The 26,562-nt window shown below is 39.9% G+C and overlaps 2 protein-coding genes across 2 annotated transcripts; both read right to left on the bottom strand.

Moving 5' to 3' along the window:
• Positions 1-11,483: 11,483 nt before the first annotated feature.
• ostc (oligosaccharyltransferase complex subunit) lies at positions 11,484-14,153 on the bottom strand. Its single transcript, XM_088921415.1, has 4 exons — positions 13,878-14,153; positions 13,211-13,304; positions 12,329-12,526; positions 11,484-12,119 (listed from the first exon to the last, which is right to left on the bottom strand). Exons 1-4 carry the CDS (start codon positions 14,014-14,016, stop codon positions 12,101-12,103), a joined length of 450 nt encoding a protein of 149 aa, XP_088777541.1. The 5' UTR covers positions 14,017-14,153; the 3' UTR covers positions 11,484-12,100.
• A 3,247-nt stretch (positions 14,154-17,400) lies between these two features.
• rpl34 (ribosomal protein L34) lies at positions 17,401-22,576 on the bottom strand. Its single transcript, XM_088908444.1, has 4 exons — positions 22,443-22,576; positions 21,407-21,506; positions 18,673-18,776; positions 17,401-17,541 (listed from the first exon to the last, which is right to left on the bottom strand). The coding sequence occupies exons 1-4, from the start codon at positions 22,505-22,507 to the stop codon at positions 17,457-17,459; spliced, it is 354 nt and encodes a 117-aa protein (XP_088764570.1). The 5' UTR covers positions 22,508-22,576; the 3' UTR covers positions 17,401-17,456.
• Positions 22,577-26,562: the final 3,986 nt, after the last annotated feature.

Here is a 26,562-nt window from a genome sequence, read left to right as displayed (position 1 = left end):
CTTTGCAGGAAGATGTAGACTCATTTCTAATGTGTGCAAAGGAATTATGTTCCTACTCTTGTCACTGTAACATATGGGGTTTAACAGATGCCTGTATAGGCAAACAAAATTATAAATAAGTTACCCTGTATTCCCAGTTAGCACAGCCTGATCCAGATTTGCCAAAAAGAACACTACCCTTAATATGCGTTCAACTAAGCACAGCTGTCCTTGGCATTTTGTTGTTCTTTCCTCTTATTCTAGATCAAAATCACTGAATTTTTCATTTTGTTCAGATGTACCACGTGGGGGTCTAATAGCTTTAGCCTATACCACCACGAAATGTTGTCATACACTGATAATTTACAGATGAAGCCTCAAAAGTTAAATGGTCAAATTAGAAAAGGTTCCTTATCCAAAAAATCCTTTCTCATGCACTATGGTCTGTTTTAGTTTGACCTTTCCCTCACTCCAGCAGCAGTTTAAAAAAAAATAAAGTTTTCTTGTTAATGATTGTCCACTGTTATTCCCTAAACTGTCAATTCAGCAATAATGGCACATCAGAGGAGGATGTCAATGGCAACAGAAAGGCCAAATCACTTCTAATATTTTTAAATCACATTTTTGTAAGACCCAGAAATGCAGAAATGCTCACCATTCCCAATACACAGAAAATATGTGAATTTAATAGTTTTCAGGAACTTAAAAAAAAAACATTTCTTATCATCTGTAGCAACATCCATCCATGTTGTAAGCACTCTATTCACTTCAGGATCGCAGAGGAGCTGAAGCCTATCCTGGCAGGCAAGGTGCACAAGGCAGGATACACCCTGGATGGGAAGCCAGTCCATCACAGGGGACACCAACACAAACGCTCACCCCACTCACCACTCAGGCGCCAATTACCTTCCCAGAATGTCTATGGATTGTGGGAGGAAACCCATGTAAAAATGGGGATACAACTCCATGCAAATATTACCCTAGGAATTGAACTTGGGGCCCCAGCACTGCGAGGCAGTACTGCTAACCACGAGGCTGCCGTGCCACCCACTGTTGCAACATGTGGAAACATATTGTATTTTTCTAAGCAGAGTTCAGACTTAATACAATAGCAGACTTTGCAGCACCATATTTACAGCAAAAGGTTATTTAATACGTTTCGTGTACTGTATGCACACCAATTAAATGCCTTATAACAGCTATTTACACAAACTCAATTGCATATTAATGCTTTCATTTTTTCCATTAGAATGCAGTTAGAAATTTACATCAATATAGTAGTAACTACTAACCAAAGCTACAATTTAAAAAACTACCTCTGGGTAACAGCTTTAATATGAAAAGGGGGGCCCATGTTCTAAGACAGAATTATTTTATGATTGTATGACTACATAGCTATCCTTGTATTTTTAATTTTTCATCGTAGTTAACCAGATATTCTTCCAATTCTGTTTTGTTTTAATGTTTTGAAACTTTTCAAATCTAAAATGGTCTGGAAGAGAGTAGGATGTAGTTGTGAACAAAACAACTTTCACTTCACAGGAGAATTCTGAACATATGTATACTGTCTAGTCACCATGCTGCCCTGGTAGAGGCAGCATGGTGCCATTCCAGAAGTGACTGTAGGCTTCTGGAAGTCAGCTTAAGGGCACTGCCTGCTGCTAGTACTGCTTCACTCCCACCAGGCCACTGTCACCGCCCAGGGATCGATACTAAACATTAATCTCTAAGACAAACAGCTGAGAGGTTATCATCCTTGAAAAAGAACTGACTGGCCAACAGACAGGGTGTTGCCCCTATGGTGATGTTTTGTACATTTTTCCCTCTACGCCCCTTTCTAGTACAGTGGATCAAAAAAAATAAATCAACAGGCTCTCCAAAGCTAAAATGTAATAAAAATTAAATACTGAGGGAAAAGAAGAGCCTAGGAGGAAGTACTGGTGATTATGGATTTCCAGTAAACCTGTGGTGTTAAAACCACAAAGTCCCAGTGACAGGAACACAACTCCAGTAATCCAATATGAATCCACATCACAGTCACATGCTGCCACATTCACTGGTTGAGTTACAATAATATCCAAATCACAGCGAACACAATACTGGGTTTTTCCCAACAAGACTTCTTTGTATTTGCTTTTAGTTCCTCATAAGTATTATTTAGCAACAATTTTGATAGTCTAAAGCATTTTTTCAGGTTAATGTTACCTCCCTACTTTAACATTTTCTAAAAAAGCTTATTTTGAATCCATGCCCTCTGATTTTTATCTTCATTAACTGTTACCAATTAGCTATAACATATACATATATACAAATTGGCATCAGTCTAAGGCTGATTAGACTCTAAACGCAGTTTTCTAAGAACTAAATTAATTACAGTAAAACGATTCATTGCTTTGTGAATACAAGGTCCTCTTTATCTTCCAGTAATATCACTATCCCTTTACAACTGATACACTGTATTCTGTATAACAGGAAAAAAATAGGGTTATTTCTGCTGTATGGCTAAAAATCTAACATTTTCACAGTGACATCAATCCAAAGCACATGCAAGTTATATTTAAAAGTTTATGCTGTTAAATCATGCAGCTTTACAGCCTTAGATCTGAATTATGGACATGCAACTGATAACTTCTATACTTCTCTTATCATTAATGTAATGATGGTATTGAAAGCATGCATGCATTTGTAATCTATATGATCCAAACACACACTTTCAGTATCTTTCAATATAAAGTATACTGTAACGCAACGGGGGCTCAGGCGGGCGCCCTTGCCGCATCAGGTCGGCCCCACACTGTCCGGGGCTCGAACCCGGGACTTCCGCGTCTCTCTGCAGCGACCTAGCCCCGTGAGCTAAAGAGAGATCTCTCCACAGCCCAGTAGCTGTAGTCCTGCTATCACAGGGAAGGGCGGTGACGTCACCTGCTCTGGTACGCCGGCTCTTACACAGTACCTGTCGGCCGTAAGCGTTACAATACTTTAAGTTTACAACAGCCAAAACAAGTAAGGCATTAACTGAAGTGAATGCTTTAAAGCATCTTTTGGGTGAATTAGGGGTCTAGTTTTTCAGTTTAAGCAGTCTGATTACCGCGTCGAAAAAGTTAATAACTCTGTCCTGAAATACGGTTTTCCACGTGCCCGCAGTGCTCGACAAGCAGAGAGCGGAACCACAGCATCCTGGGCCACAACTCCACACCGATCTTGGCGACAGACCGGCACTGTATTAGTATTGTATTATTTGTTATTGTTAATACTTAAATTAAAAAAATGTGACGCGTTGTTCGGATTTCCGGCTATTTCCGCGGAGTTACCGCCCTCAACTTCAGTGACGCTGCTCTGGGCCAATCACCACGGAGATTCGGCGTACCACCATGACCTTAACACGCCTGTGAAAAATAAATAAAAAATAAAAAAGCACGCCTGTGACCCAATCACCGCGGAGATCTCTGATGTCGGTTGAGAAACACCAGCTTTATCCAATCAACGCAGAGATCTCAGCAGGAGGCGCAACGGAACCGGCTCTTTTCCAATCGCACATCATAAATTCCGGGACTTTACCAAATTGCGGTGGGAGGTGACAATTTCAAGACATGTTCACTGTGCGGAGACAGAGATACACGAGTCTAGGGAGGTGCGATTTAAAGAACCCATTAATCTCAAACCTGGAATACACAAACCTTGTTACGGGCAGGTTTCTAATTTTATCTGACTCTTAACGTCACATACGTAGTGTTCATCATGTTCTCAGTCTTTTGTTGCTCTGTTAATTCATGTTTTTTTGTCTTGTTATACCGCAGGGTCTATTGTGTGCACGTACCCTTAACTGGTGTATTTTATTCTTTGACTTGTAAACATACTAAAAAATGAAAAGACCCGCAGGTCAGGTTTCAGGGCGCAGAACTCCTTCCTGGGCTCTATGGACGGGTCATTGTCGCTCACAGCATGGACAAAGCGGCTGGACGCTCTGCAGTCACCGTGTCGTGTTACAGTAACTTTACTGTGCATCGGAAACCCGTTAAAGGGAGAAGGCGACCCGCTGCAGTGAAATAGATTCTTATTATTAAATAACAGATGCTGCAGGTGTTGATTCTTAGCGACACCAGTCGGACCAACTGGGCTGGCGGAAAAGAGTGACGTCACCCCTGACAGCCGGCCGGCGGACTCGTGCTGATGACGTCTGAAGGAATTCGCCCAATGGGAAATGTAGGTGTTATACAGTTAGCTATTCTTCACGTTTATTGTAGTAGTAGTAGCAGTAGTAATAATAATTAAAAAACGAGTTGTCTATATTACGAACTTTCAAAATATTGCATAATGTTAAATTTCAATCCCATTGGAAATAATAAAAAATATCGTTTGTAATTGACTTCATTATTACACTGCCACGTTATTATATACACGAAGTGAAATGATCTGGGAAGAGTCCTACGTTTGAACATTTTAAAATAGATGTGAAGGCGTATTTGCAGGTTTCAAAATGTAGAAATATGAAAGCGGTATGGACTTTCTTTATTTACTCTGTTTAAACTTTTTTCATAATGTCTGTTTTTATTGTAATATATACCCCTGACGATGTTTTGATATGTTATATGTACTCTTGATTGTATTGTATTTTTTGTTGATGGGAAATGTAGTTGTTAGAGAGACTCGTATGGAGTTTGCATGCTCTGCCCATGTTCTCATGGATTTCCTCCTGCAGTCCACCAGTCTCATCCACACTGATACTGGTGGGTTGATGGTGTTGTGGGAAAATGGGCTGTGGTGTGAGTGTGTGTCTGTGTGCCCTGTGTTAGGGAGAGGTATCCCCTCCAGCGTGAACAAACATGCAGACTCCACACAGACAGCACCACTGGAATCAAACCCAGGGCCCCAGTGCTATGAGGCAGCAATGCTAACCACTGTGCCCCCTTTGAAAATGCCTTAGTTATTATCACATTAATGTGAAAATGTACCACAATCCTACTGGATGAGATATTGGGAAATTACATGTGATTGTCAGGGAGGCAGGGCAGTGCTCGCAACGTTTGTCTCATCTCTGGTTTCTCTGACCAGTCCCAAGGACCTGTAGTCACTGACAGCTTCTACAGTCTGACCGTTCATTACAGTAGGCTGGAGGGATGTGCATTTCTCTTAAAATCGGTGAGTATTTTTTTTGTTCTTGAAACATTTAACATCAAAGAGAATACCGCCCTAGATGTATGGCCTCCCATTTCAATGTAGAGGAGATTTTAAACTCTAAAGACACTTAAAGGTATCTCTACCCTCTCCTCTGTTTGACCATCAGTTACATATAATAATAATAATTGCTTACACTTATATAGTGCTTTTCTGGACACTCCACTCAAAGTGCTTTACAGGTAAGGGGGACTCCCCTCCACCACCACCACCAATGTGCAGCATCCTCCTGGATGATGCAACGGCAGCCATAGTGTTCCAGAACGCTCACCACACATCAGCTATCAGTGGGAAGGAGAGCAGAGTAATGAAGCCAGTTCATAGATGGGGATTATTAGGAGGCCATGATTGGTAAGGGCCAATGGGAAATTTGGCCAGGACACCGGGGTAACACCCCTACTCTTTTCGAGAAATGCCCTGGGATTTTTAATGACCACAGAGAGTCAGGACCCCGGTTTTACATCTCATCCGAAGGACGGTGCCTGGTTACAGTATAGTGTACCCGTCACTATACTGGGGCATTAGGACCCACATAGACCGCAGGGTGAGCGCCCCCTGCTGGCTTCACTAACACCTCTCCTAGCAGCAACCTTAGTTTTTCCCAGGAGGTCTCCCATCCAGGTACTGACCAGGCTCACACCTGCTTAGCTTCAGTGGGTTGCCAGTAGTGAGTTGCAGAGTAATGTAATCAAGGTAATCATATGTAATCAAGGATAACCTCTTTGATTTGACTGATATTGAGCTAGAGATTGTTTTGACTGTCTAAGACGTTTCTATCCTTTACAGTAATTCATTGTTTTTATTTCAGAATTTCAGAACGCCAGTACGTGTCAGATAATTTGCCTTGGTACATTTGGAACCTGCTGTGGAACCAACACAAAACCCACACAGGTGCAAAAGGAGCAGAGTAAAGAGTGGAAGCAGAGTAAAACCCGGACTGGATTAGACTTCTAATGGATCTGGACTGTCAGGGGAAAACCCGGACCGGATCGCATTTCCAATGGATCCGGACTGTCTTGGAAAAACCTGGACTGGATCAAACTTCTAATGGATCCAGAATGTCTTTGTAAAACCTGGACCGGATCATATTTCCAATAGATGCGGAGTGTTACGTCCCAGTGTGGTCCATGTGTTTTGATGTTATGTTCTACACTTCCTGACTTTGGTTGTTCTCCCTCCTCATTGGTTCATTAATTCATCCATCTGTGCCGTTGTGACATCATCTTCAATCAACTCTCGACCATTCAAAACTCAGCTTATTCAGTATTTAACTTGGGGGCTTTCAGAATGAAGGGGCCTTCCGCTTGACTTCATTTCTGCTCGGCTCAGCTTAGTTTCGCTTTCATTTTGCTTCGGCTTTGTATCTCCATTTTTGTTCATTTTGCTTCGTGTGTGTTTCCATGTAGCTTCGACTTTGTTAGTTTGTGTCAGTCTCCTCGCATTTTCGTTTGTTTGTGTTTATCTTTTATTTCGCCATTACCTTGCCCAAATGTGTCATATCAACCTCTATGCTCCTTTGTACCCTATTCCTTGTGTCTGCTTTTGTTTTCCCTTATTTGTATCCGTAGCTCATTTGTGTATTTGTGTGAACTTTTGTATATAGGGTTAGTTCAGTTAGCTGGTACATTTGTGCACACGTAGTTGGTCTCTGTATTAGTAACACTAGTTTAGGATGGGTGAGTGCCTTTAGACTTGTATTGTTTTGGATAGTTAGTGAAGGTTACCCAGGGCGTTAGAAGACGCAGAAGACTGCATATTTCGGGTTTTGTTTTTGTAGTTAGGTCAGCTTCCCCTCACTTTATTAGCCAGCTCCATTTTGTTTGTTGTTTTTCTTTTCTTTGGCACTGCTCTAGTACCCTTTCCCTGTCTGTTATTGTATCCTATATTACATACCAGTCATTTATTCACTTTAAAATAAATCACTTTTGCACCAAAACATATTGTCATGCTTCCTAATCCCTCACCAAAAACCCACCTGCATTCAAAAGCATCCTAAATGTTACACCCCTTTACCCCTTGACACTTGGGTTCATAACGGAGTGTCAGGGGAAAACCTGGACCGCATCAGATCTCCAATGGATCCGGACTCTCAGGGGAAAACCTGGACTGTCTTGGTAAAACCCAGACCAGATTAGTTTTCCAATGAATCCGAACTCTCAGGGTAAAACCCGGACCGGATCAGTTTTCTAATGGATCTGGAGTCTCGGGGGAAAACCCGGACCGGATCAGTTTTCTAATGGATCCTGACTGTCTTGGGAAGGACAGTGTCTTGGGAATGCTTGTGTAGGTGCGTTTTCAGTTTACTCGAGTTATGAGGAATAGTTTTGGTATTGTGCAAAACTTCTCCTTTTTCTTGTTTGTTACCGAAACCAAAGTGAATGTGAATAAAACACAATTAATTTTTAAACCTGGCAAAGTTTATTGTGGAGTCTACATGGACATAGTCAGCCATAAGCTTGGCTTTCTTACAGTGGAATTTGGATAGTACAATCTGGATCCATTAGAAAACTGATCCGGTCCGGGTTTTCCCCTGACACTCGGGGTCCATTAGAAATATGATCCGGTCCCGGTTTTCCCCTGAGACTCCAGGTCCATTAGAAATCTGATCCGATCCAGGTTTTCCACTTGAATCCGGATCCATTAGAAAACTGATCCAGTCCGGGTTTTCCCAAGACAGTCCGGATCCATTAGAAATCTGATCCGGTCCGGGTTTTCCCCTGAGACTCCGGATCCATTAGAAATCTGATCCGGTCTGGGTTTTCCCCTGAGACTCCGAATCCATTAGAAAACTGATCCGGCCTGGGTTTTCCCAAGACAGTTCGGATCCATTAGAAATGTGATCCGGTCCGGGATTTCCCCTGAGACTCCGGATCCATTAGATCCATTAACTGATAACATGGTCAGAGCATGCAAACTTCACACAGAGGCACAGTGGTTAACATTGCTGCCCCACAGCACTGGGGCCCTGGGTTCGATTCCTGGGGTGCTGTCTGTGTGGAGTGTGTATGTTCTCCCCGTGTTGATATGCTGGAGACCCCGTGTGTTGTCCCCATCATTCCAAACGAGGTGCCGGTAATACAGGAAGTTTCTAAAGGTCACATTTTGAATAATGATTGTTAAATTTCTCCTTTTGTTTAGGTTAAACTAAGATGTTCCAAACAAGATGCTGTCTGCCTGCAGTCAGAGCTCTCGCTTTCCTGCCACTGGACCTCAATTTCACACAGTCCAGCCTGATTCAAATAACAGGTTCAGCTGGACATGACGGTACTCTCACAATTTCACTTTACACTCCAGGTTTTACTGTAACAGTTCGGATCCCATGGAAATCTAATCCAGTTCCAGTTTTTCTCTCACAGTCTGGATCCATTGGAAGTCTGATCCGGTCCGGGTTTCCCCTTACACTCCGGATCCATTGAAAGTCTGATCCGGTCTAGGTTTTACCCCGACACTCTGTGTAGGAGCCATGTGATGTTTTAATTTGGTTATATTCCTTCAAAAACAATCCTGTAAATATGATGTTCTACTATTTGAAAACCACATTGTTTTGTTTCTGTAAATTGTGCCTTTAAGACAGCCAATCACCAGTGTTCTTTAATGTAAATTCTAGAAGTTTTAGTTTTCAAAAACCAGAGGAAATCAGAAAACAGTTCTGACATGCTTGTGTAGGTGCGTTTTCAGTTTACTCGAGTTACGATGAATAGTTTTGGTATTGTGCAAAACTTCTCCTTTTTCTTGTTTGTTACTGAAACCAAAGTGAATGTGAATAAAACGTTTAATTTTTAAACCTGGCGAAGTTTATTGTGGAGTCTACATGGACATAGTCAGCCATAAGCTTGGCTTTCTTACAGTGGAATTTGGATACTACAATCTGGATTCATTGGAGGTCTGATCCGGTCCAGGTTTTCCCCTGACAGTTTTCTGCTGTAGAAAACACCACCACACATCCAAAGTGGAGTGCAAGGGGACTGCAGTCCAGGGAAACCCATCATTTTACAAAGATTGGAGGCAATTTCACACCACAACTGTGGAATAGGATTCTTTATGCACACCCAGTATTTGGGGTTGTGTCAGAGGCTCCTCACCGGAAGAGACTTGCATTCCTGTTTAGCACCTTTCATTCTATGATGATTTTAGACATTTAATCAGGCAGGTGGCAGGTGCTCATCAGAAGCTCTCGTCCCTTGCTATACCTGGGGAACTCAGGCCACGCAATGTTAAAACTACTTCCTACATATAAACAAAACTTAAAACGATAAAACCCAACAAGAAATCTGTGCATACTTGGACTACTGCTGCAATTGAAGAGTGCAGAGATTGTTTGGACTTAACAGTGCTTGTGGCAACATCAGTGAACTTACAGACACTGCAGCATCATATATTAGCTTCCAAAAAAGGGGTTTGTATTCCCCAAAAAATTATTGTTCATAATATAGATAACACATTTTTTATTATTACTATTGCTACTACTACAATAAGCTAACTGTATAACACCTACATTTCACATAAGGCCGTGGGCGACTTCCTTCAGATGTCACCAGCACGAGTCCGCCGGCCGCCTGTTAGGGGTGACGTCACTGTTTTCCACCAGCCCAGTTGGTCTCACTGGTGTCGCTAAGAATCAACACCTGCAGCATCTGTTATTATTAATTAGGATCTATTTCACTGCAACAGGTCTCCGGTGCTCAGTAACGTACTGTAACACGACACGGTGACTGCAGAGCATCCAGCCGCTTTGTCCGTTCTGTGAGCGACAATGACCCGTCCATAGAGCCCAGGAAGGAGTTCTGCGCCCTGGAACACCTGCGGGTCTTTTCTTTTTTTAGTATGATTACAAGTTAAAGAATAAAATACACCAGTTAAGGGTATGTGCACATAAGAGACACTGCAGTATAAGAAGACAAAAACATGAATTAACAGAGCAACAAAAGACTGAGAACATGATGAACACTACGTACATGACATTAAGACTCAGATAAAATAAGAAACCTGCCCACAACAAGGTTTGTGTATTCCAGGTTTGAGACTGATGGGCGCTCTAAATCTCACCTTCCTAGACTCGTGTATCTCTGTCGCCACCCAGTGGACATTCCTCGGAAGTGTCACCTCCCACCTCAATTCGGTAAAGTCCCACTGTGTGATTGGACAAAAGCTGGTTCCCTCCCACCTCTTGCTGAGATCTCTGCGGTGATTGGACCGCAGGTGCGCTGCGGTTACGGCGGGACGTCGAATCTCTGCAATGATTGGCCTAGAGTCGCGTCACGTTGTTGTCCGAACAACGTGTCACTTTTTTTTTAAAGCATTAATGACAACAAAGAATACAATACAAATATAACATCGGTCTGTCGCCGAGGTCGGTGTGGAGTTGTGGCCCAGGATACTGTGGTTCCACTCTCTGCTTGTCAAGCACTGCAGGCACGTGGAAAACCGTATTTCAGGGCAGAGAGTTATTAATTTCTGCTCTTGGAGTGGTGAGGGAGCTGTTGGAAGGGTGCTTAAACTTTGGGAAGTCCCTTACTTAACCTACGGAGCAAGTAACTGAACTGCAACGGCAGGGGTATTATCTCACCATAACTTTTAATAAGAAGTTATTCTGTATTTTAAGAATACCACTTTTAACGGGTTTTATATAAACCACTAATAAAAATGTGCCATGTTCATTTCCATTTAGTGTCTCCACAGACCAGTTCTATATTCACCTTGAGGGACAACCCTCAGTGAACTCCCACACACTCTTTCCGTGAACACACGGTTCCCCCCACACACTCTTTCCAAGAAATATGAAGTATTTGTAAGTACTTGTACTTTCAGTTGTAGACTAAATTTTGAAAGAAAAAAAGGTTTAAATAAGGAAGACATCAAATAATGACAAAATCTTCTTAAACAAGTGTGCAAAAACTAAAAGGAAACTGCAGTCCACAAGTGATAATTGGTCTGTGTTTTAAATTGAGTTTAAGGAATCAAGGTTTTAAGGAATCAACCCAAATAAAAACCATCCGAGACCTGAGCACAGCTTGTTAAACAAAAAAGCGATGTGCTGTTTGCTAATCTTTGTTTACAGAATGCCAGAACAGAATAACTGGTGTATTTGCAACACATGAACATTTCCTTGAATAATTTGTTTACTTTCCCCATTTTACATTCCAACCCTATTGCTTTCTTAGAGACAAAAAGGCATTATTTTCATTTATATTTCTTTTGCTCTTAACAGTATGGATATGCGGTACTCCTTGAATAGCTGTTTAGCTAAAATAATCACTTACTCTAGCTTTCCCATGGGAAAACTGTTCAAAGCCAAGGCACATGTATTTGATAAATCTGGACAAATTCTATAAAGTACAAACATTTATTTGTTTCTTTTTAGAAAACAAATATACAATAGCAAAACAATCTGAACATCACAGTAGACATCTCAGGAGACCGAGTGAGACCTTTACCTAAAGGATTTCATTGCATTCTTTAAGAAAACAAAGAATATTACAAAGAATGTGCCAAGCTCCACTGCAATTATACTTATTTTAGCTTGAACATGATTGTGGTAGAAAATTAAACCCATTGTCCTTAAGAGTTTCACTTAACATAAACAGCCTAGTTAATTTATAACATGTGAAATAATGCATTTACAAACGTATTTTGTGCTACTTTATTGTATTCTTCTAAACTTCAAAAGTGTGGGACTTTTAACTCATTACAAAATGCCACCTGTTTATTTATTGGCACATTGCAACAATTAACATTACAAGGGCATTTAGTGTATTGACAATTACCAAAAATATAGCTTAAATCAAGTTTGATCAGACCCCTTCGAATTAAATGCAGTGTTCCCAACAGGTTTGTCAGGTAGTCCTTCGTCTCTCTTTCAGGGATTTTGCACTTTGCACCAATGTCTTTATGATGATTCAAATCCTTGCAACAGACTCACTCATGATCCTTTAACCCCGGTGCATCTTTACCCCATAAGGTATCCACTGCGGATGAAAAATAAAAAAAGGTCAAATGAGAAATGAAATAGCTTTCACAAAATGTTCAAAATGATTTAACACAATGTGGAATACCCTGAAATAACTAATATACTGTATGCATGAATGCAAAGCATTATTTGATTGAAGTGAGAAGACAACAGTGCTGATGGCTTTGCTCCATAAGGATACATTAACAAAAGTAAAAAGGAACTTACGGAAGTTTCATTCTCATGAACACTCTTGCCATGAAGAAGCTGAGCAGGACGCTAACGAATCCAATGAAGAGCAGCAGGAATCGGTTGAGTTTTGGAATGTTTGGAGCATTGGAACGATCCAGGATAATAAAGCCCAGGCCTCCCATTGTGAACAGAAAACTGGAAGCTAAACCTTCCATGATATACTGCCCGTTAACTCTAAAAAGAAAATGGAAATCAATCGTCAAAATAAGATAAGGTTCCTGCAAAACCTTTGATATCCAATACCAAGGCAAAACTTAGTTAACTAAGATACTTTCAATGGGAAAGTTTAAGTAAAAGTTCATTAGTTTCATAATGAACTTTTAATGTTTGTGAACATACTCATTTACATTGATGTCCTACTCCTGGCACAAGAAGTAATGTTTTGTATTCCAAAGAATGATGGAAAGAAACCTAGACATCTAGTTTAATTTAAAACGAGGTTTTTACAGAAGTCTCTATTCATAAGAAAAGTCAAGAAAGCATTTCATACATAAGCCATTACTGGATATGACCTCATTATTGACAGAGGCCGAAATATATGATTTTTGTAGTGTAACATTCAACATTACTAAAAACAATAATATCATAGTTCCAAAATGCTGAGTTTTCTTTTGGACTGATATATGTTTATGACCACCATTACAAAAATTATATAAATATATTAGTCAGTTATGTTACAACATAAACGGTTTGTGAGGTTAACAGAAGTATCTGTTACATTTAAGCAAAAGTATGGTCAGGTTATTCTGCAGTCATAGACAAGCATTGGCACATTTTATGTATTATAGATTATATATATATAATTATGTTACAGTTATAATGTAAACAATATCTCTGCCATAAACAGAAGGCCATTACCTGTACGCCAGAAAGGCTACTGGCCTCTGATGGCCATGTTCATCTGTCATGGATCCTACACTGGGAGGTTCGACAATGACATCATAGATTATGCCTGTACAAAAATTAAATAGATATCACAGGAAAAGCACTTTTCTTGCAAAACCGTGTAACGTGTTTTCACAAAGGCAATGGATTTCATTAAGTGGTGAAGCAAAATATGGAAAAAGCAGAGCTCGATATATTCATCTCCTATGGAGTTCGACAATACTCAAGGCGTCGGGGGAACTTTTGTGAGTAAAGAGTGCATGTAAGGTGTCAGAAACTGTCCAGTCTCGAAAGTAAAGTTTTTCAACGCCTTTCAAGATTAACACAAGCCCGATGTTGACTACACTGCAGAGCTTTTTCGAAAGAAACATAGTCGCGATGTGCACAACACAAATATTTTAATATAGAATACTGTAGCGTTTTCCAAAAATGCATTGAATAATGTTACTTCCCCAAAGCGTTTCAATAAAAGTCTATTAAAAATATAGGCCTTTGCTATATTTATATATACCTAAATCAGCAGTATTAATCAAGATTGCATATTTTATTTACATCACGTTTTCAAACACAGTATACCTTTCACCCATTCACATAAAATACATTTTCCATTCATTTTTTCCCAATTTAAGTTGACGCTTACCTCCCGTGATAAGAAAGTACGAAACAATTACTAATGCATAGACAGTCATTGCCGAAGGCATATGCAGCCATGAAGGCTTTTTGAGTTTTATATTCGGACACTCCAGTACAGTAAACGGAAGACCATAAAGAGTCTCCATTCTGCTTCCAAACAGATACAATTAAAAATACTTTAAAATGTAGAAATCAGCTCTGTCTTGAACTCCAATACACCACTCCGCAGAGCTGCAAGCAAACCCAGACGTGTCCCGGAAGTACAAATCCTGGAAGACCAGTAAAATATAAATAATAAATACTTAAATAAAGTTATTTACAGGGATACTGGAGTTCATATTTCATTGAATTAATTAAAATATATTGAGCTCGTTGTTAAGCTAAAATATAAAAAATAGACTTGATTATCCCATTCCAGTTTTAAACACCTTATATGACCTCTTGTGGTTGACGTGGCGAGACTGAAGCAATGTTTGATACGAGACGCGTTTGTAGTCTGCCATGATGGCTCCAAATGTTACTACGTTGTACATACTTTAATTGCAGATCATATTTGAGCCGAAATGGTGTCCAAACTAAAATAACTCTGGGAAATGTAGTTTCATAGAAATGTTAACCGTGCTCAAATACATTAAGTACTATTTTTTTTCGGGGACAACGGAAATGGTGAAATATTCATACATTAAATGACTTAACGGGTGATTTAACATTAATAATGCAGTGCTGCATTAATATGTAACTTTTCAGAAGTGCTGACTGTAGTTGCACGCTTAAGTACCGCCCCAAATTCAAGTTATTAACTTATCAAAACATAAAATAACGGGTATTGTTTTCGGGGGTTTTTCTTTCCGGACCTGAAATTACTAAGACGAAGAGCCTGACATTCCCTGTATCTACCGTCACCTGTCCCAAATTTTCTTAAAACTGTAAGAAGCTTTTCTAGGTGTAGTTACTACAGCACGTAAATAATTCCTTCCCAGTTCCTAGAGCTTTCAGATCATTTATTTGTGCACAATTACGCGGTTATGTTCTCGACGCGTCTTGTTTTTTTACTGGTACTTTTTTGAAAGCGTCAGTAAAGTTACGTGTGTTTAATGTTGATTGGGATTTACGATAGGTGACAAAAAGGCGCCTACGGAATTTCTATTATTACCGCTAGCTGTGAACCTTGGTTGGAGACAAAAGCCCACACCCTCACCCGTATTTATGTTAGAATTCTTACATAACTGAAATGAAAAATATGCTTGAGGATTAACACTCGAGAAGACTGCGGAAGTCACTAGTTTTTAATCTTATAAAACTGGGTCATCTCCTGTCCTTACCTTAATTTTCTGAAACCACTTCAGGCTCTTTACTGATGCTAGACAAAACAAGACAACATTATGTAAAAGGATGCACATTAAATACATTTAGAACAGTCTAACAAGAGTAACCGAATATAAAGCATGCTTTTTACCAAGGCAAATATTTTATAATATTTGGTAAAATGAAATACATTTGTTAGAATGTGCTTTGAAACCTCTCCAATAGCGTTTTATCTTATTTTTCTCTCTAGTAATATCAAACCCATAACTTTAAATTTGCCACCAAGAAAGACAAGAAAGAGAGCAAAGGAGAGAGAAATTGAAGATGCAAGCTTGCTCCATGTGAGAGAACCGTGTTCTTATCAGTCCTGGAGATCAAATTCCAGCTAAGTGATCTGAACATTATTATTAGAACTTAAGAAATTCATATTTGCTTTGTTGTGGAATGGTGATATATCTTTAGAATAGAGATATTGATTCCCATTCACTTTTGGGCATCCACTTTGTAGGAAGATCGTTTTAGTTTTGAGTTGTATTCTTTTAAATTAGGATTAGTCATATTTAATTAGGACCCAGAGTTGTTCTCTTTTTGGCCTGTTACGGTGTTGTATAGTGATTTCAGATTACAGGATTAGAGCACTGGGTTTCTAGGTCTGTAGAACATGAACTCTAAAACACACTGACTGGCACATGTTGTTGTGTAACTGGCATTTGTTGTGCAACATTGTACAGTATGTTGTATAGATTGTCTTGTTTTATTAATATTTGTATATCCTATCATGTTTAACAGATTTATTACTTTCACCAGAGCTATGCCACAGAAAAACTCACGTGCCATTTCCAGCAGATATTATCACCGCCCAGCTCACAACAAGCTGATTTTATTTATTAGTTTTCCTTCATTATTTATAAACATATAAAGGTTACAAATATAATTCAGGTGGGTAGCTGCGTCAGTATGCGTAGGCTGCATAGGAACAAGTTAAGGTTTATTCCATGCTGAAAAGAGAAGAAATGAAACACAGCTTCAAAGCCGAAACATTGCTTTTTTTCAGCATGGAATAAACCTTTACTTGTTCCTCTGAAGCTTACAAATGGCCCATCTAGCCAATTTTGATAGTTTGTGGCCAAATGTGAGACCTCCTCGGAAAGGTAAGGTTGCTGCTGAAAGAGGTGTTAATGGGACAAGTAGGGAGTGTTCACCCTGTGGTCTGTGTGGGTCCTAATTGCTCTGTAAATTGATAGGGACACTATACTGTAAAAAAGCACTGCCCTTCGGATGAGATGTAAAACCAAAGTTCTGACTCTCCGTGATCAAAATCCCAAGGTGTTTCTCAAAAATAGTAGGTGTTAACCACAGTGTCCTGGCCTCCTAATAATCCCCAACTATGAACAGGTGTCAGTACTCTTTCTCCACCCCTCTGATAGCTGATGTGTGGCGAGAGTACTGGTGCACTTCAACTGCCGTTGAATTACCCAGGTGGTGCTACACACTGGTTGTGGTGGGAAGTACTCATTACCTGCAGAAATGCTGAGTGGGGTGTCCAGGAAAGCTCTATGCAAGTGTAAGGAATTATATTTCTCACTTGTTAAACTTTTGCCTAACACTTCATACATTTACTTTACCACTTTCTATAGTTTGTAACCATCTTAAAAACACCACACAGGGCCAAAGAGCCATTAGCTGGTTTTATAACAATTGTACTTAAACTTAGTAATTAGTACTTATTAACATGACCCCTCTATCAACAGATGCAGATATAAAAATTTTATCTTGCACCTGAACAACATGGCCATTCTTTACCATAAAGAGCATTAACGCAGCTTATTAGGAGACGTCTGCCCTCGTCCTGGGGAACTTTCCAAAATTTTCAGGCCACCATTAAAGCCCCAGTTCCAAGAGGTAGAACAATTTAACTGTGATCAATTATTGATCTAATTGCAATAAAGTTGGACTTCAAATGCTCATTTACTGAAATTAACTTAATTTGAATCCAGGAACAAGATGTCAATCAGAAAGCCGTTTCTTGAGTGGCATAAATGAGGCTCTTCCAGGCCCAAAGATAGAGACCTGTTTAATGGTATCAGAGCGTATTAAAGAATTACCCCCTTAACTGTAAGTCATTAAATTAAAAACATAGTATCACCTACAAAAAACATTAATAGCGTGCAGAGAATTCTTACTATACTGCACATTCCAACCACAAAAAAACAATGACAACAGAAGTACCACATGGTTATTTTTTTAAAGTTATTTATTGTGGCATTACAAATACAGACATTTACTTTGACTTCTGGCTCTGTGCCTGTGCCTTCAGCACTTTGACAACAATCTTCTGCTCCTCAATTAAGAAAGCACGTTTGATTCTGTGGAAATAGAACACAAATAGTTAAATTAGGATTTATACACTGTTTCAATTATTGATGGCTTTAGTGAACATTTTAAACCTGTCCTTGACAAAGAGGAATTTTAACATTCATTTAACTGTAGCAGCAGCTTTCCTACAGAATACAGCCACGCCAAGAAAACAAACTAAAAATTCTATATTAAATTAGGGATCTCTATGCATTTTTACAAACTATAAAAGACTAAATCGTGTATTCAGCAGTGGGTTTTAATAGGGTCATGCTTTTCAATCCCGAACTCTTGAGAATAACCTATCACAGATATCTAATTTTAATGAATGTGAATAAAATGCAATAGTTTTTTTAAAAGGATAGGAATTTCCAGATCTTTTAATAATAAACCTAATGTCCCACATCTGCTGTCTAGTCATTCATAAACAATAAAATGTTACAAGTGTGAAACAATTCGGATATGTAACTGAACTCAGCAGCACAGAAACAACTGGACTGGCTACCCAGGAATATTTCTGTGAACTACAGCTTTCGCTAAAGAGATAGATTATGATTACAGCAGACAAGCTATCTATCATTAAGTCAAGAGGGGACAAGTATTGACAGTCTTTTTATAGATTCAAAATCATTACATAAAACAGCACTAATGGCTTCTGAATTGTCCCCTGTAAAGACCACATTACACAAAACTGCCAGAGCTACTTAAGACAGACCTGTATGAAATTAAACTTTGATGATCTTTAAGCAAACAATACACACATTACAATTATTTTACAAAAGAAGTGTTCCTATGTGAAACATCCAACAAAGGTATTTTACAGAGGTGTTCTGAAGTTAGGACAAGTATTCAAAACTGTAGTCTTTACAAGGTTTCTCATTCTTATTAAAATAAAAGCTTTAAATTTACAATACCACCAGTTTAATTCTTAAGGGTAACCAATTTCCTTTAAAATACCAGTTGCTATGCATTTGCATGAGACTACACTTACTGATCACTTTAATACTTAATACTATAATACTTTGAACTCCAGCCCAAGTGTGAGAACATATTGGCTTGTAGGCTTGTCACTACATTAAACAAGTTCAATTTTCAGATCAACACAAAAACGTTAACAGAAGCAAGCACTCCTATCACCTTACCTGTCACGCACACATTTCGCACACATGGAACCACCATAAGCTCTGCTGACATGCTTCTTGGTCTTTGAGAGCCTCATCAGAACCTGAGGTCTTACAGCACGCACCTAAAAGAAGGAAAAGCAAATTCTACATAAGAAGTACAGTAAATGGAAAAGCCTGCAGAAACTGAAGTCAGTTGTAAACCTGTAATTTAACTTAACAGATACAAGCTTCAAACTGCACACCCAAGGCAAAAGACAAACCAGCACCAAGGTAAAGACTGTGATCAAAAGGAGCAGTATTACTGCTATACTCAAGAAAAAACACTTTGAAATTTTCATGTTCAATTCTGTAACATTTTAAAAGCGAGTGTTCCCCGTAGCACTTACATACAGGGATTTTATCTACAAATGTATCACCTATCATATCAGCACTCTCAACACAAACTGTAATTGTTTACATTTTATTAATATACATTTCTTGGAAGATTTCTCAATTAAAAAAACACTCAATATATTATATAAAGGACAAATACAAAATGGTCAATAATACAGTCTAAAAAGCAAAATAAAGTTAAGGATTGAAGTCTGGAGACTAGAGAAATTGTTCAAAATTGAAGCATGCTGACCACTTTCATTCAAAAACCAAAGTCCTTAAAACAATTTTACAAACAAAAGAATTAGACCAGTGGTTCTCACGCTATGGTACGCATACCACTTGTGGTCCACAGAGCACCGCCAGGTGGTACGCCATATGACCCTGGAAATTTGTTGTGTGCACAGAAAAATCAGGACGGGTTTTCATATTTTCTATTTTAATATGTGTCGAATACGCAGCCTACGTACTACAATACAGTGTGCGCTAATACTTGAGTGGACACAAGAGCTACTATGTAATTCTATATAGAACTTTGTTTACCCTTGGCAAAAAGAGCTGACACGTATTGTGTGGAGAAAAGGCTGCTAAACAGCTCAACCTGCTGGCCCCTCTGAAAGACACAGTCACTCGTAGAATTATTGATATGGCGGATGATGTCAAAAGTACACTGTGAGAACGCATTAAGATGAGCAGATGCTTTTCACTGCAATTAGATGAGCCTGTGAATGTGTTTGATTTGGCCAATTTACGCTAGATACAAGTTTGAGGGTAAGTCCCACGAGGACTTTCTGTTCTGTAATCCGCTACCAACAGGAACTGCACATATTTCAGTTTCTGAATGAATTTATCGAAGAGAATGGCATCAACTGCGATAAAATGCATCGGAGTTTGTACAGACAATAACAATAATATGACAATAAAATGCGTCGGAGTTTGTACAGACGGTGCTAGAGCGATGACAAGCCGATACAGCAGTGTAGTTGCACGAATTAGAGAGGTTGCTCCAGATATGAAGTGGACGCACTGCAGTATCCACTGCAAGGCCTTGGCAGTCAAGAAAATGCCTGACGATTTAAAACCTATTAGTGAATTGTATCAAAGCTCGACCGATGAATTCACATCTGCTTTGCTCGACTAAACAGGCTCACCCCTCTCACTGAAATGGTGCTTTTTATATTGTTTATTTTTAATTGTTGTTGTTCCTGTTTTTTTATCTGTAAAGCTCTTTGAGAAGCCACCTTTAAAGGCACTATATCAAATAAAGTTTATGATATTTATTGTGTGTGTGTGTGTACACAAGCACTCATGTTGGTCATTGAGATTTTCTGGGGTTCCTATGAGAAGATGACTTGTAGGTGGTACCTGGATGCTTTGGTTTGATCAGGGGTGGTACTTGGTCCAAAAGGTTTGAGAACCACTGAATTAGACCATCAAACAAAATAATACCGTCAGCTTGAAGCATCAACTCAAATCTGCCATTTCTTCAGTTTATCATTTCAAACTGTCATTTTCCAAAAACTACCTGTAAACATTTCTAAAACTAAAACCATATAATTAAAATATCAAATCACACACATTATCAACCAACCATTACCAATTGTCTCTGCAGACAATCTACAATGACGAGATTATCAGCCTATCCTGTGTGCAAGTTTCTGTATTCTTTGGAGAGCTGCTTTCAATCACAAGTGTGACATCAATACATCAGCATTTATCCAAAATCTTTTTAGATTATGGAATATTTCAAACAAACCTTTCCACTGGACCCAGACCTAAACCTGAAAACTCTAAATCAAAAGGCTATAAATCAGTTCAGGCTGCACAACTGTAAATTAGACATCTGGGTGGCTCACTCAGTAAACGGTTCTAGTGAGGTAAAAATCCTACATCCTGTACCCTCTACTACAAATGTAAGCTCTGTTCCTGGTCAAGAGCTCCTCAGGGTTACGCACAATTGATTCAGCACCAGTAGGAATGAGGTGGGTTAAAAACAGCTAAGAAAGCCCTAAACCTCTGTCCAAACACCTAACTAAACACTTTCTAACTAAAAGCTGACAACTACTTGGATATTTGAGCTCTGGACTGCTTCTACCAAAAGAGGCAACTGTTTGGCTACACTAATTTCCCAAGACAGTTGTGTGGTTTTCATCACACCTCGGCTGGTGCAGTCTACCAAAATCAGCAATTTGAAAAATAAATCCATGTCTCCCAACAATTACCAACGGAAAACCATCCATTACACAAACGCATGACATTTTACTCGCCAAATAATTTCTCACAAAGCTGAAATGCCTTAAAAATGCAGAGGATTTCACTGTGCACTTGAAAGAGACGTATGAAAACGGTAACTATGTAAGAATGCGTCTGGTATACTTACACCACGCAGTCTTCCAGGGCAGATGCCACAGGCAGACTTGGGTGCTTTGCCCACCTTCTTGGTATACAGGTACACGATGCGGTTACCAGGGGTTCGAGACCTGTCAAAGGAGAAAATTTCAATGATTCCACATGTTCAACACTATAATCAATGTCACTGTGCTAGGTTACAGATGGTCAGCTCTGGTCTCAAAGGGCTCCTGTCTCCTGATTTGTGCGCATACCGTACACTCAGCTGCAAGACATCTTTGATTTACTTTTCAATCCCAAGTTAGCAAATTCTTCAATAACACAAGAAAACATCTAAATCAAGTGAAAAATAAATCCAAATCAGATGCCTCAAGTACCATGGTTAAATTCCAATTTGGTTAACCACATCACCCTTAGAGAGCTGAAACTGCACAGAAGACAACGGGTGCAAGGTACGCTCTACACTCTGTTTGGGATGCCAGTTCCCTGGAGCGACCCACACACATACAGGGGGATATCATGCCATTCTACTGGGGCAGGAGATGGGAACAACCCAAGACGACCCACACAAATACACTGAGCTTGCAAACACCCCGGTGAAGGCATCCAGTCTGGAGTCAAACCCAGAACTCAAGTGCCCCAAGGCAGTAACACCGTCATGCCAAAGGATTGAACTCAAACACTAATACCAAATTGTACAACCTTAACTAACACTGGGCCCCACCAAAAGACTTGATAGCTGTGTAGAAATATAGGTGCCAAAAAATACTTCTCTATGTAAAATGTATTAGAATTCCACAAATCCATCAAGTAACATACTAACTGTAATGTGTAGTTGGTCGTTAGCTAATCAGATGAACGCACGAAGCATTTGTAAGGGACTGGCATGTTTCTACTTAAGTTTCAACCATTATTTCTGGTACTTTATCATCAACAGAAGTCTTTCTCTCATTCAAACTAGACATACACATTTAAGATGTCCGTCTTGTCTTATAGCATAACACGACTAATTGTGCACACCGTTACATTTTAAATACATATTATATAAATATATAAAACACACTTACAGCCTTGTTTTGTTAGAGGCTGTATTGTAGGACAGCCTACGACGGTACGTGAGACGCTGAACCATGTTTATCCTGAAGAAATAAAAAGAAATAATTTTAGTTTCATTCAAAAAACAGGGCAATGCATCCCACTCATTTTAAATGAAGTCTGTACAACTACACGGAACATGAATACCAGATATCTTGTCATCTAAACTATTTTTCTGCGACTACAAGTTCAAAACTCGCGAACTACTTCATAAATCAAGGTAGCAAAAAATTATATCGATTTACAAAACAAACCATATAATCCCATAAGAAATAAAAACACAGAATGTTTCCTAGGGCCTTCTACTGAGACCAGAAAGGTCTTTTTGGATGAGTCCGGGTTTTATTCAAAACTAATACTTGACAAGAGTCAATCCTACAGATATAACACAAAACCTTATTGAAAGCCTTAGCAGGTATGTATTTCGCAAAAAGAGCTATATATAAAACAATTCTGACAGCAGATTAACATAGATTCCTAAAAGTATTTTCACGACGAGACACAAACCACCATACCTGATGGCAGCGCAACCGGAAAAGAAAGAGGGAAAGATGGGGTGAAAGTTGAAGTTATTCTGAACCGGAAAAGGATCTGCACCATGGAGGTGGACATGTACGGCAAAACGGGACATTACGTAATGCGCTTCGAACTCAAATACAGTAGTGCTCGCTTTTTCAGTTTTTCATGACTCGGCCACATAGATAAAAAAAAAACGAATGCAGGCCAAATAAAATAGTCGTTTTTAAAACGTTTAAAAGGTGACACGTTATATTTTAAGGTTTATGAATTTGCTGTGTTGCATCTAGTAGCGTATAACTTCCTCTTTAAAAACAGTCAAAAATCGTTTAACAGAAGGTAGAAAAACGTGAAATAAAAAATGTAACTTAGAGAATTAGTGACAGCTATGAGCTTGTTATTCAGCAACCAGTAAGGCACAAGGTGTGATATCATCATCTGTCAAACACACCATGCAGGTGGTAATTTATCAAGTGGATTCTCAGTTTGGGCATGTTCGGTTTCATTACTGATAGTTTGTCCTTAGATGTTATGCTTTACTGTTTCCTTAAATTGCACATTTTGGTACTCATTACTCACTAACTGAGCCTAAAACTCTACCACATTCTTCTCATGTAACATGACATTTAATTGGGAATTATGCTGCCTTTCAAACAGAGTTAATCTGAAGCAGGCACATTAGATACACTGGCAATAAAGGAGCTGTCAAACAGTGGGGTTTAGCTTGCATGTAACATGAAATTGAAAAACCTGCCATTGGATTGTCAAGTTCAACAAATCGAGTTTTGCCATAAGATCTCAAGGAAATGTACTGTAACACTTTCTTCTTTCAATCCATCTCAGAAGGGAAAGTGAGACAGTGTGCCTACTCTGTTAAATTGTCCGCTTCAGTTTTGCCTGAGAGTCTTTTTATGTCTGTGAGAAAGCCATGCAACTTCAAACTGAGATCATTCAGAGTTCAAATACAATTTTACACTTCTATGACATGTTCTAATTTAATTCAGAGAACGAAAAAGTGTTAGAGCACATTTCCATGATTTAGCCAACGCACCTCACAATTGGGAAGTACATACTTGTGTTCTGAATCAATTTCCTTTACAAAGACTTCAAATGATTGTGAAGTGATTCACCTCATGAGCTCCAATTCTGTTTACTGTGCTACTATGACGTGTTTGTCATTCTCAGAATTCAGAATTTTGTCACACACTGCTTGCGTCACGGAGCAAAAATCGGTGTAGGGGCAACAGATGTCAGGGTCTATGCTGTTCTTAATTTTGCATTGAACAGCCAATGTTTCTTTAAGGGGTGATGCATTTCAACAAATTTCTCCAAACAGTACAATAAAGCTTGAATTGAATTTTAAAGCTAAAATACCTGTCACGGACGTCCAAAGGGACTAACCGTGGGGAGCAGGAGAGCGGAAAAAGACCCATATGCGTAGCGGCGAGACGGGAAAAAGGCCCGGGCTCATAGTGCAAAGAGTTCAGGAATGCCGTATAGAAACCTATGCCCTCAGGGAGCGGACGTGGGGCGCCCTGGTGCTAGGCGGGTCTCAGGACATCCGAACGTCAATGCTGAGCGAGGACAGAGTGCCAGACCCGGAAATATATAGCCCAAGGGAAAGAGAGGGACAGGAAGGACAGCAGACCAGAAACTAGGGACAGGACAGAGAAGGAGCGCCCTCAAGCTGCAGAGGGCGTGACAGTACCCCCCCCTTCATGGGCGGCTCCCGACGCCCATACAAATACATGAGCTGCCCAGCACTGGGGGGAGGAAAAACCTCATTTAACTGAAAGGAAACCTCCGGGAGTCCACGGCTGAGAGCTACCCCCTCCTCCGGGGTATAAACCTTTATTGGGTGGAGGAAGGGGGGGTCGAGTAGAGCTCCGGAGACTAAAACAAAAAAGTACACAAGCACAAAAACAACAGACAAAAACCTGGGAAAGACCAGGGAGACAAACCACACAAAACAGATAGGAACCAAAAACAGGTCGGAACCAAAGTTCCAAGACACAGAGCAGGGGGGACCAAAAATCAAAACAAAAGGCAAAAAAAACAAGAAAAAACAACAAAAAACCCCGGGGAAAAATATCGCAGACTGGGCAATGGGCACGTTCACATTCTAACGCTGATATCGGAGTGGACAACCTGAGGAAAGCCAGACCGAAGTCCGCTCACAGACACAGATGCCTGGAGTGATATCCAGCGAAAAGAATGAAGGAACGGCAGAAAGCTTACCATTCTATCACTGATATCGGAGAGAGCAAGACCAGGAAGAGCCAGGCACGAAAACCCGCTCCAGACACAGAAGCTCGGAGTGATATCCAGTAATAAGAATAGGAAAGCCAGCTCAACATTCAATCACTGATATCGGAGTGATCTACCCGAGGAAAGCCAGGTGCAGGACCTGCTCACAGGCACGGAAGATCGGAGTGATATCCAGCGATTAGAATAGAGGAACTGAGAAAAAAAAAACAGCCCAGAGAAAAAGAAAAAATTGCGGCAAGACAAAAAGCGCCGCTCGCGGGGTCAGTAAGAGGCTCAGCATTCTGTCACGGACGTCCAAAGGGACTAACCGTGGGGAGCAGGAGAGCGGAAAAAGACCCATATGCGTAGCGGCGAGACGGGAAAAAGGCCCGGGCTCATAGTGCAAAGAGTTCAGGAATGCCGTTTGAAACCTATGCCCTCAGGGAGCGGACGTGGGGCGCCCTGGTGCTAGGCGGGTCTCAGGACATCCGAACGTCAATGCTGAGCGAGGACAGAGTGCAAGACCCGGAAATATATAGCCCAAGGGAAAGAGAGGGACAGGAAGGACAGCAGACCAGAAACTAGGGACAGGACAGAGAAGGAGCGCCCTCAAGCTGCAGAGGGCGTGACAATACCCTGCTTTCAGGGGCCACCATTCTTGACATTTGCTGATGTACTTCAGGGGCCTCCTGAATACATATTGTATTTTATTGCTGTTCATAACAGTTAACTGACAACACCACCCCCAAGTGTTTACATATATACAGCTCCAGATCAAATGTTCTCTGTATCATCTCTGTATCTCTCTGCATCTCCTGCCCTATTTAGGAATGTTAACTGGTAGGTATTGGCTTCTGTTATTTTTAAATAATGTAACGTTCCTCACACCTCAGAGTGGACTGATCTAGCAACCCTTTCCCACCTTTTCCTCCATAAAAATGGGGAGAGACTCCTTTTGCATCAAGTCAGTTCCAGCTGTCTTTTTCTATCTCTCTTAGGTCTTAGCTACCTTTCCCAGTGACTAGCACACCCATTGTAGAAATAACAGCAATAAATCTGTTTTAGTAAGCCTGACAAAGTCTCTTCCACACTGTTCTTCCCTTCTCCATCTGGTTTCACCATAGTAACATAATAAAAATGCAATATCTAGATGAATATTATGTAGATAACAATACGTTTGTCACATTATATGACTTGAGAGATGTGCTAATGGAAATAACAACTGTTCCTTTTATTGTTAATGCAAGAGCAGTATGGTAGAGGTAATAGTTTGTAGTAAAAATACAGTATGTGTAATAAACAAATGTAGGGATTTTAAAGAATGTACGT

The sequence above is a fragment of the Atractosteus spatula genome, chromosome 1, assembly GCF_055471065.1.
Source record: "Atractosteus spatula isolate fAtrSpa1 chromosome 1, fAtrSpa1.hap1, whole genome shotgun sequence".
NCBI lineage: Eukaryota > Metazoa > Chordata > Actinopteri > Semionotiformes > Lepisosteidae > Atractosteus > Atractosteus spatula.
The sequence above is the reverse complement of the archived record's forward strand: the minus strand, read 5'-3'. Positions and strand labels throughout refer to the sequence as shown.

Bases quoted from the DNA above. Each gene is read 5' to 3' on its own strand.
- ostc (XM_088921415.1), bottom strand. From the start codon at position 14,016: ATGGAGACTCTTTATGGTCTTCCGTTTACTGTACTGGAGTGTCCGAAT. The intron at 13,305-13,877 runs GTAAGCGTCAAC...ATTTTTGTACAG, and splicing joins GTACTTTCTTATCACGGGAG to GCATAATCTATGATGTCATT. The intron at 12,527-13,210 runs GTAATGGCCTTC...TTTTCTTTTTAG, and splicing joins GTAGCCTTTCTGGCGTACAG to AGTTAACGGGCAGTATATCA.
- rpl34 (XM_088908444.1), bottom strand. From the start codon at position 22,507: ATGGTTCAGCGTCTCACGTACCGTCGTAGGCTGTCCTACAATACAGCC. The intron at 21,507-22,442 runs GTAAGTGTGTTT...CTCCTTTGACAG, and splicing joins GCCTCTAACAAAACAAGGCT to GTCTCGAACCCCTGGTAACC. The intron at 17,542-18,672 runs GTAAGGTGATAG...CTATTTCCACAG, and splicing joins GCGAAATGTGTGCGTGACAG to AATCAAACGTGCTTTCTTAA.